Source organism: Sinocyclocheilus rhinocerous, unplaced genomic scaffold (genome assembly GCF_001515625.1).
Source record: "Sinocyclocheilus rhinocerous isolate Xijiao unplaced genomic scaffold, SAMN03320098_v1.1 scaffold2277, whole genome shotgun sequence".
Classification (NCBI taxonomy): Eukaryota; Metazoa; Chordata; class Actinopteri; order Cypriniformes; family Cyprinidae; genus Sinocyclocheilus; species Sinocyclocheilus rhinocerous.
In genome coordinates, this window is record NW_015642816.1 from 541,979 (window position 1) to 553,349 (window position 11,371).

The 11,371-nt window shown below is 35.9% G+C and overlaps 1 protein-coding gene across 1 annotated transcript in view; it reads right to left on the reverse strand.

The window, feature by feature from the left end:
- Positions 1-11,371, reverse strand: part of cntfr (ciliary neurotrophic factor receptor) — a 208,414-nt gene that overhangs the window by 26,845 nt on the left and 170,198 nt on the right. The window contains exons 5-6 of the mRNA XM_016573704.1: positions 9,701-9,867; positions 5,408-5,571 (exon numbers count right to left, since the gene is read on the reverse strand). Of these exons, the coding sequence (XP_016429190.1) occupies positions 5,408-5,571; positions 9,701-9,867 (331 nt within the window). The remainder of the gene's footprint in view (positions 1-5,407; positions 5,572-9,700; positions 9,868-11,371) is intronic.

Sequence of the window (11,371 nt, forward strand, 5' to 3'; positions counted from 1 at the left end):
AAAAAAAAAAAAAAAACGGGACAAGACAAGACAAAGAAATAAATAACATGTCACTCTTTTAAAGAAGGTTCTTATGGCGTCTACTAGCAGAGGCTACCAAGACTATCAACCAACAAAACAAGTGACACTTGGTTAGAATAATATATGATGTAGACCAGACTTTATGTTCATTTAAATTTCATTATTCTTTAAGCCTACTCCATTTTGGCACTGTACACTCCTGCTGTAACTTCAATCGTGTCCATCATTGTGATTACCCGAAGCAACAGTAAGCCAAACCCCATTAGATCTACAGTCACATATCAGTCACCTGAAACTGGCTAGTGCTCTATGAAGCCTGGCCTCTAACACAGCACATTCATTCTGTGCAGCGACTCCCAGAAGCCCCCACTGCTCAAGAGCAGATTGTTTCTCATTTGGCTGAGTGGCACCACAGCGGCTTGTTAAAGCTCGAGTTTAAATACATCATTTCTGGGAATTAAAAGGGCGAAGAAGAAAAATTGCCCACCACACCATTTTTTCCCTCCGCACCCCCAGCCTCCTTTCTTTCTTTTTTTTCACACTTCACTTTCACACACATTTCATGCTGCTGCTTTCCTGGACAAAAGACAGAGCGTGAAACATATGCAGTCGTTTCACAGCTGTCTCGTGTCTTTTCGCCGCTCTCATCTATTTCAATCCATCATTCACATCTCTCTCCAGAATAATATGCGATTAACAGGATTTCACCTGTTCTTTAAATGCACGTTCTAATGAAATGCATGCACAACCTTAATATTGCAACCATTCTTTTTTTTTATCTTTAACCCAAGGGGAAATTAAGAAACATCTGCACTTTTTATTCTGTGGTATTTACACACAAAGCCTGCAATTTATACATTAACCACCGGCAAACCAGGCACTAAATGCACAGATATAATATAGTCAAATTTTGCTGGTTAGCATAGGCCTTTGGCCCCTGCTGGTAGATGATGTAACTACACCATTTGGTAAGTAAGTAAAAAAAATAAAAATAATAAATAACATTTATTCTTTTAGCAGTGGCTTTTTAGCTAGGGCAGCAACTAATTATTAGTATTTTCAAATCGATAAATGTTGCGATTATTTTTTCCAATTAATCGATTAATCTAACGATTACGCCCCCCCCCAAAAAAACTCTGATAGATCTATTGATTCTTTTCTGATTAGTCCAATAATCCTTTATATTGTCAAACTATAATAGCCATAACTTCTACCATTCAAACAGCGTGAGTTTGCCGAGAATGCGGTTGTGAGTACTGAAAATTTCCATCATACCCAGAGCCAGAGCCAGCATCATTGAGATGGACATGAAAAGTTGGACGCAATCAACGCCAACCTATGCATTTACATAATTGACACCAACGATTAGGGTGATGCGTCAATACTTTTATCCAAAGAAAAAGAACATCATGAGTCATTTATCATTTTTCTCATATAAAATGATTATAGACAACACTAAAATGCTAAAACAATGAAGAAAGACCATGCAAATAAACACTGCTATCAGCAGCCCTGTTTGAATTCGCCACTCAAAATACTGATAGTTTCAGTATAGATATATTCCCACTTTAAATAAACATCTAATAATCTCTTCCTCACACCTTTGAGGCAATGAAAAGTTCCAAAGATCATCACTCAGCGGGTGTGAATGTATGCATATCTTTCTTATAATTGCCCCACACTTCCATTGCTCTTCTGTTAAATGTCAGTGCTTTTTAAAGCTCCGCTGCACCATATGTCTCTTCAGCTCAGCTCCATCAATTACAACTGAGCAGAAACATTGATCCATTGAATTTTTCAGTCCAGTCATTTATCTGAGCCGCTCAGCAAAAATGACATTTCTACTTTATAATCATGTATATGTCAATGTGAGGCCACACATTTTGGATTTGACCAAGTCATTTCTAATCATAAGTTTCAATAGATCAAAAATGAACTATTATCTATGGCACAGATTTAATGTTTTGTAAAATAGAATTTGCTTTTCTGATCTTGAAATATAGCTCTGATATATTAAAAGGATAGTTCATATAAAAATGAAAATTGTGTCATATTTACCTCCCCCTCATGTCATTCCACGCATTTTAAACATCAAAATAGGTATTTTAAAAAACGTCAAATAAGTGGGTTACACTTTATTTCAATAGTCCACTTTAGATATTCTACTAACAAAAAGTACATGCAACTACATGTCAACTAACTCGCATTAATGTGCAAATACAGCTCAACTTGCTCTCATTAGAGTATTAGTCGAGTATTGTAGACTGTTAGGGTTAGTAGGATGAGGATGAGCAAATACATGTACTTGCAAAGTTACTTATGGTCAGCTGAATGTCTGTTTGGGGATCATCAAAACAAAGTGTTAGCAGATATTAAGCGGACAGTCTACTAATACTCTAATGACTGCTAGTTGCAAAGTTACTTAGTAGAATGCCTAAAGTGGAGCATCAAAATAAAGTGTAACCAAAAATTGGTTTCATCCAGACAATGTTTCGACCCCGATGACTTACATCATATGGATAAAAACCATTGAAACACTCTTCAAAATATCTTCTTTTGTGTTCCGCAGGAGAAAGTCGTACAGGTTTGGAACAACGTGGGGGTGACTAAATGATGAAATAATTTTTGGGAAAACTGTACTCCCAAAATTCCCAGTAAGCATTTGTGAAAGATTACGATATTTGTGTCAAAACAGTTGTGCATGAATCCAAAATGAGTCTTAATTTAATAGGTTCACTGTGTTCTTTAAATGCATGATTTCCAAACAGATGGCTGAAAAATAAAATAAAATACGGTAAGTCCTAATTACCAAACTATTTACATTATGGATTCAAAATTAACTCTTTGTTTTCTTCTTCTTCTTTTTTTTTTTTGGAAATCTGTAGAACAGCTATACAGTACTTTGAACCTGTTGATCTGTTACCCATTCATCCAAAGAAACAGTTCTGTCAAAAAAAAAAAAAGCCTTTTGTGTGGGTGTGTGTGTGTGTGGGTGTGTGTGTGTGTGTGTGTTAGAATTGTAAATCTCAAAGACAAAAAAAGCCTTTTTTTTTTTAGACAGTTCCAGGAACACAGTAATTAGAGACATAAAAACTGGAGTTACGTTTGTATACCTGCACCTCAATACAACTGCATTCAACGTTTTTATTATTACAAAAGCGATTTATTAAGCATGTCCACTTCTTAAATCCAGCGACATTATCGGCTAGCCACAAGCACTTGATTGTTTCCATGCCACATTTTGCCGTCAGATCCCAGGCAGCTTTGAGGCATCCATCGCTCAGCGAGGACTGTTCCAGCTGCCATCCCCTCATTCCTCAGCAGAATGAATGGCTTCCCTACGCCACGCTCCCTGTGCCGAGCTGGCTCTTTCATCTCTCTGAGGCCCTCTCGCCGTGATACACTACGTGAGTGCACATATGAGGCGCAGCTGAAACGCGGCCTAGCGGAAGACTGATGAGGTTTCCACCTTGTCGTGATGGAGCTCAATATGGTCTTTGCTGCAAGCTGATATGAGCTGGTGTTCGGGCTGATGTGGTTTGTTTCAGAGGAGTAGTGGTCTCAGAGAACTCAAATAGGATTCATACGTCACTGAGTAATAGTTGTTTTGGAAATTTAGTTGGATTCTTTGTAAGGAGGGATGAGATGCGCTCTGTGGTGAAGTGTGGCATCATCCATGACTTCAGCTACATAACACTGGTGTTTGCACGTACATTGATTGAAAACTTTATGTTTAGTTGCTTTACTTGCTTACTAGAAAGACATTATTTTCAGTGCACACATACCTTTTTTATGGAAACAAGCCTCATTATAAAATGCAACATATTCACAAACCCTGTTGTCACTGCCTGGTGCAGTTATCGTTGGCATGAAATGAACATTTATTTTGTAAATCACTGTTATAGATGTCATTGTGAACTACTCATACATATTCAGATTTATCTCTAGTAACGTAAGGAGAAATTCTCCAATCATTTGGTCTGCTTAAACCCCACCCCCTCCACAACTGACTGCAAGCTCACATTCGTTTTGAATGCCACGCCCACATCTCAAAATCCAATTAACAACCAGCTAATAAAACCAAGTCCCCTCCCTACTTTTTTTTTTTCTTCGATAATTTGTTACACTGGTGTACATCAGAAGACATCTGTCTCTAGTTCCATTTCATCGCAATTTTTTTTCCAATTTTTTTCCCCAATAGTGCTAGTGTTGCCAAAAATATACGTTTTCGATACAGTACATCTTCTGAATATCTGAAACCATTTCAATACAATTTTTTTTTCACAGTATTGATAAAATGATACAAGCTGCACATTCTCACTCTCTCTTCTTTCAATCAAGTTGAATTAAATGTGTATTTTAATTAAATAAGTATACAGTTATTTAATAATGACTTAATTATGGCTTATGACTTAGTTGAATTTAAGTCATAAGTATTGTAATTTCAATAGTGTAAAGTAAAATAATATACTTATTATGTAATTTAATACTTATTATTATCTCTCTCTCTCTCTCTCTCTCTGTCTATATCTATCTATCTATCTATCTATATATATATATATATATATACAGTAATGACTAAACAACTCTATACTGCATATCCCGTTCATCCAGAGCAGGTAGTCTAATTTCAAAACTTCCGAACAGATTTGTAGTTCTGAAACGTTTAATTTTCTTAGTGCCAGGCAGTAACTAGATTATAGAGTGAGATGTGCTCATCTACTTAAAGAGCTTAATGGAAATAAGCATGACACAACATCTACTTTCAGCCTTGATATGTACGAGGAATAAATTCAATAATCCCAAGGGGCTTCTTAAGAAATATTCTCTGACTGACTGGCTGGTGCTCTCTCATACAGTAGTATGGCAATGTATATGAGCTGAGACTATGGGATATAAATCATCTATTTTCAACTGTCCAAATCTCTGACTGATGTCTTGGTGAGCAAATCAGTGTCCAAAGAACATGTCTGGTCTCATTCCGTAGAGCTGAGGGACACAATTGGACTCATGTGGAGAGCTGACAATGGAACCAAATCACAGCAGCCCACTTTGACCCCCTGTATTCTTGTAGAAAATGAGACATGGTTGCAACGCTATTCTGAACTCTGCAGAAAAGACTAACATAGTCGGTTGCAGAAAAGACTAACATAGTCGGTTACCAGAATATGCTATGTTTTGTGCAATAGCAAGTTAGATTTGTTGGCTTTATCCCCGCCGGGATGCTGTAGTAGCAGGAGCTTGTTAGTTGACCAGCAAGACAATGCTTCGTCAAAAAATACCTTGCTGGTTGGGTTTATGAAAATGTGATCATTAATAGTTTGAGGCCACATAGCATATGCAACGAAGATGTAACGAAGCTATAAAAGCGGTGATCCACACTTACGTGCTGCCACTGGTCTCGGATGAGTGGCCGGTAGCGCAGGAAGTACTTCAGCGGGAAGGTCTCCACATCAGGCCATGTACTGGGACTGTTCCAGGTCACCTCTAGTCTCCGTGCATTGTTGGCTACGGGTTTAGCCACCACCTTCTCAGGGGGGTCAGGTTTCACTGTTGGACCAAAGAGACCTCGATGTAAGCTCATGACCAATCGCAGGTATCATATTCAAAGGAATAAATCCCCCCAAATTAATTCTGTCATCAGAATTTCATTGCTTTCTTCTGTGGAAAACCGATGGAGAAAAGTCCTCAAATCGCATCCACACCATATTCAAATGGGTCACGTCAAATCACGTCTCGCCAGGTTTGATGTAATTGACATGAGATGGTATTTTTTTTCATGCATCTCATAACAGAAACTGGTATGTTTGAATATGAAAAAAAATAAAAATAGTTGATTCTGGTTCTTGCACAATTATATAGTATGGCTTAAAGGCAAAATACTACAGGTAAATAATAATGAAACATACTATACTATTACTACTATTAATAGGGTAACTAATAGATATTATAAAACGGATAGTTCCGGTCCTTGATTCTGATTGGTTGAGCCGCATTCGAAGCTGTTGTAAATTACACTACAAACATACACCTTTGTTTACTTTGTGTGTTGCTCGGCACCCACTTTGTTGCAACCACAACTGTTTCTGAGGAACTACATTGTTTGGTGGAAGAATACTGTTTTTATTAATATCATTACACTTTATTTGCTCTGTTTTATTTTGTGAAACCTCACCTTTTCTCAACAAATTGCATGGTTGGTAGTACAAACTGTTAATCAGATCAAATGGCTCTGTTTGAAATAAATATTCATTAAGCAGAAAAGTAGCTGGCAAACAAAGGAGCAAACTAATGCATTATTAAATTCTATTTATAAAATGGATAGTTCCGGTCCTTGATTCTGATTGGCTGAGCCACGTTCGAAGCTGTTGTAATTTACTCTGCAAACATACAACTTTGTTTATGTATGCGAGTTGCTTGGCAACCACTTTGTTGCAACCACAACTGTTTCTGAGGAACTACATTGTTTGGTGGAAGAATACTGTTTTTATTAATATCATTACACTTTATTTGCTCTGTTCTATTTTGTGAAACCTAACTACATATATGGAATAACCGTTTTATAAAAGCAATAAGCCCCAAGAAGCCGTGGTTTACAGTGAATTTATAACAGCTAAGTGGGTTTTAGGCACTCTGCTTCACGTCGTACCCAACAACGCCCTTTAGCTGTTATAAATTCACTGTAAACCACGGCTTCTTGGGGCTTATTGCTTTATCACCACACTTTCCCTATGTGATCAATGACAGTACATTAAAATAATTGCTTTTTTATTTCATGTTTTCTGAAATGTTATGTTTAAATGCAAACTATACATTATATAATTAAGTATTCACCAATTTGCATACAATCCCAGAAAAGAAAAATTAACATTAGATTAAGCAGTTTCAAAATGCATGTTTCATTATTATTATTATTATTATTATTATTTTACATATAAGTTAAAGGTTTTCTACAGAAAATAAATACATTAAAATAAAATTAAATAAATGAAATGAATGAATGAAATCACTAAGTTCAAATGAATAAAATGTTATATAAATTATAAACAAATAAAGAATAAAGATATAAATGCAGATATAGATATAGATACAGGAGAAAAAACTGTAAAGTTTTATGTATGCAAGTGTTTCTAAAGTAGAGATTTCGTGCTAATTTTAAGAAAATGGCATTTAAAATATGTATTGGAATTAATCTACCGATGCAAATAGATAAAATGTCATAAAATTCACATTTGAATGTGTATTTTGGGTGTTTTGTTTAAACTAATTTGAAAGAAGACATGTTATTGAAGCAAAAAGCTCCAAAATCTCAAAACTGACAAGTGCATGAAAAAAAAAAAAAGGTTTTCCCAAAGAGGATTGGGAATACTTATGGGCTAATTTTAAAGTACTTTGTCTTTTTGGAGCTTGAAGCTTGATTTCATTTGAAGCTTGCTTTCACTATATGGAAAAGAGCAACTTGAACATTCTTCTAAATTTCTCATTTAGCTTTTCTCAGAAAAAAAAAAAGAAAAAAAAAAGTAAGTCATACAGGTTTATGAATGTCAAGAGAGTCATACATTTTTAGGTAAACTATTTCCTTAACAGCTAGGAAGTGTGAAAATGCCTCTGATGCTGAGATGCTACTGGTATATGAGTTGTAACAAGGCTCAGTACAAAAATAACACTGTTTTAGAAGCTAAGCAGAAAGAATAACTCATGACAAATGCCACTAGCGAAACACCATAATGGAAAAAGAGATGAATGATGAATAGTGCTGAGATTTCCTCTTTATGATCTGCAGCTCGTCCCTCTGAGCAGAAAATCAGTTTGACATAACACACACGTCTCCTAAAGAAGTCACACTGACATTTCTCGAGATGTCTTTTGAGCAGCCGCGTCTCCTGAATATTAGGAAAGCCTTTTGGAGCTAAGGTTTATGGGAAATCAGCAGAGAGCAACAGAGTGGCCTTTCTCTTCTTCTCGAGCTGCGGTAGCCAATGATCATTCTGTTTGCTCTACAGTTTTAGCTTCACTCGCACACAAACACATACACACGAGGACAAAGAGATGTTTCTGAGCCCCGTTCCCTTTACTATTCATAGCAGACTTCAGGATTTATAGCTCAGGCCTTGACCTGGCTTGAGCGAAACACTCTTTATGACTTTCAAACACTGTTGATGTTGTTTAGATGTCGGCCATTCGGATGCTAATTTTTATGTCGGGGCGTGCTGAGAGGAAAGGCTGGACTGCAAAAATTCACTTTCTTAATCAGTATTTTGGCTTTTCCTCCCCCAGTAAAATATCTAAACATCCTGTAGACAAGATAAATTGCTCACTTTAAAAGGAACCTATTTTTTATACCTCATTGGAAAATTGTTTTGACCTGTTTTAATCATAAACCTCACTAAATTTGGTTAGATTTCTGCTTAAAACAATATGCATTTCCATATTTTTAATTAAAAAAATAATGCAAAAAAATACTGATAAAGAAAAAATATATATTTACAGTGTAGCTGAAAAAATATATATAATTTATTTTTTTTTATATTTAGTTCCCATGTATCTTGAAGTTGTGCAATAGTCTGCATGCTTTAGTTTCAATGTAAGGCAGTTCATTTCTTTTATGTACTTTCATCAATATGTTCCCTACTTGTCACTGAAATGTATACTAATCACAAGTTGCTTTTTTTTTCAAATGAAATCAAATAGCTGCCCCATATGAAATGCATTTTTTTAAAAGGAATCCGTTTTCCTTAAAATATACACTAGAAACAGTGGGACAATATTTTCATTGTCAATCCAGTGATCCAGACTGCATTAGCATTTTTATTACTATCAAGCACAAATGTAGCCATGCATGTAAGCAATCTATTTAGTTGCCAGAAGCCACTTCAACAACACCTCCACTGTCAGCCAGACGATATATTGGAGATATTTCCTTCAATTCTGTTTGCCAGCATGGGTGTTGAGATGATAGAGATGATAGTAGGTTACCAGAGTGTCTGGTAAATATGAGCTAGATGTTTTGGCAAGGTCTATTGACTTGTAAATGATGTTTTCTGTGTCTGCAATGAATAAATACATATAAATACAAACATATATACATACATACACTGTACATAAATACATACAGACACCTTTAACATTTCACACATTATCACAGTTTATTCGCTATAGTTTAGAAAAAGTTAATTAAATATGATAAGAACTCGGAGTCAGATAACACTTAAGCAAAACATGGTCAGGTCAAAGTGTCTGAATAATTTTTGGTCCCAAATCTTTATCAATTTTACTGGTAGTGCACTGTATGGAGAATTTTTGGGTATAATATGTCACAGTTTACTTTATTTTGCTATCCTCACTTACATAAATGAACTATAGTGTCCTGCATCCACTAGTAAAAAAAAATATATACAGTATATATAAAATTATATCTGGTGTCTGAATAATTTTTGGTTTGACTGTACATACAATTATTGGATTATGTTTTACAAGAAAAAAATACTATTTTAGTTTTGCTCATTCAAATTTTCACGTGTAATTAATTACTTTACTTGCTATTTATTTGTAATTATTATGTGAAATTTACCAGCTATTTGTGAGCTAGTACATTTCTATTTAAAGCTATTTGTGAGTAAAAGTATTTTCAATGAAATTCCTACACCAATTTATTTTTTGTGTGTAGTATAAACTGTACCTATTGAGGACTCCTCGAAGCTGATGGCGATGGAAGCTCGACCCAGGGAGTTCACTGCCGTGACGTTGACCCAGTAAGGAAAGCTGGAGAAAAGTTCTGGAAACTTCACATGACATCTGTTCTTATGAACTTCATCCCTCGTCACCTCCAAGGGCCTCTGGTTGTGTCTGAAGAAAAATTAAGAAAAAATGTCTAAAAATGTTATCTTCTGAAGCATCATGACATAAGTAGTTTACCTTTTTTTAAAACAATAGTTAATCTAAAATTGAATTATCTTCCTTTTTAATGCCATGAAAAAGTAAAAGACCACAGATTTTACATTCTTGGATGAACTAGTGCTTTAACAGCAACACTAAGTTATTGTGCTGGGTAGTAATTACGTAATCAGATTCCAATTATAAGTACTTGTAATTAGATTATATTACATTTTAAAATACTCATAATCAGACAGTTACTTTTTTTTGATTATATGACTACATATTATTCACACAATTGCAATAAATTACTGATAATTTATTGATTATCTCTAATTCTTCTTTTATAGCTTTTAAATGTTTTTCTTTCTAAAACAACCTACCTTTTATGTATATTCAGAAAGTCTTTGCGTTTTCGAGTTTTGGTTAATTGTAACATGACATGCAGGTAAACAAATCTATTTTAGTTGTTGTTATTTTAAAATGATTTATTTTAATTTTACACTTTTATGATTTAATTAATTATTAGATTTTCGTTGAATTCACAAACCTCCTGCAATTCCTTCACAAAACCCAATTTGAGAAACCTGTAATGTTTAATGCACTTCGTGTTGTCAATTACAAATAATGTAATATAGTTTCTTTCTCTTTGTATTTTATATCAATATGGTACAAGATTATCCTATTTAAATCAATGTGAAAAAACAGTCAGGTCAAAATTAATCTAAAAGTAATCAAAAAGTAGTCAGATTTTATTAACTAAAATCTGTAATATAATGGACTGCATTACTAACTACAATTTTTGTCATGTAATTTTGAAACAGTAATGGACTACAGTAAGTAATCTACCCAGCACTGGTTCCCTTTCAGTCAGTCACTCCGAGTCGCATCGGTGACCGACAAATTGGGATCTCGCTTAGAGAGACCAATCCACTTAGAGTGTAAACTAAACGAGCCAATGCATATTGCAATGCGTCCTGTATCCTTCGATGCTCCTCCCGACGACCGGATGTCGATCATAGCATCGGAGGGAGAGCTCTCTGTAGAGAAAGGTTCGGCTGCGCATACTGCCCTCCGGGACGGTGGCAAGGCCTGAATCGGATCCAGAGATGTCGGCTATGCTTTCCGCTCAGGTAGACCTGTTTGCCTCTCCAGAAATCTCTCACTGCCAGTTGTTCTACTCCCTGGCCGAGGGAACACTCGGCTCAGATGCACTGGCGCTCAGCTGGCCCCGCGCGGGGCCTTCGCAAGTATGCGTTTTACGCTTTGAAGTGGAACATGTTCGTCGAGTGGTGTTCTTCTCGTCGAGAAGACCCCCGGAGCTGCCCGATCAGGGTCGAGCTTTCCTTTTTGCAGCAAGGGTTGGAGCGAAGGCTGTCTCCCTCCACCCTTAAAGTCTATGTCGCTGTGATTGCTGCTAACCATGACCATGTGGAAGGGAAGGCAGTAGGGAAGCATGACCTGGTCATCAGGTTCC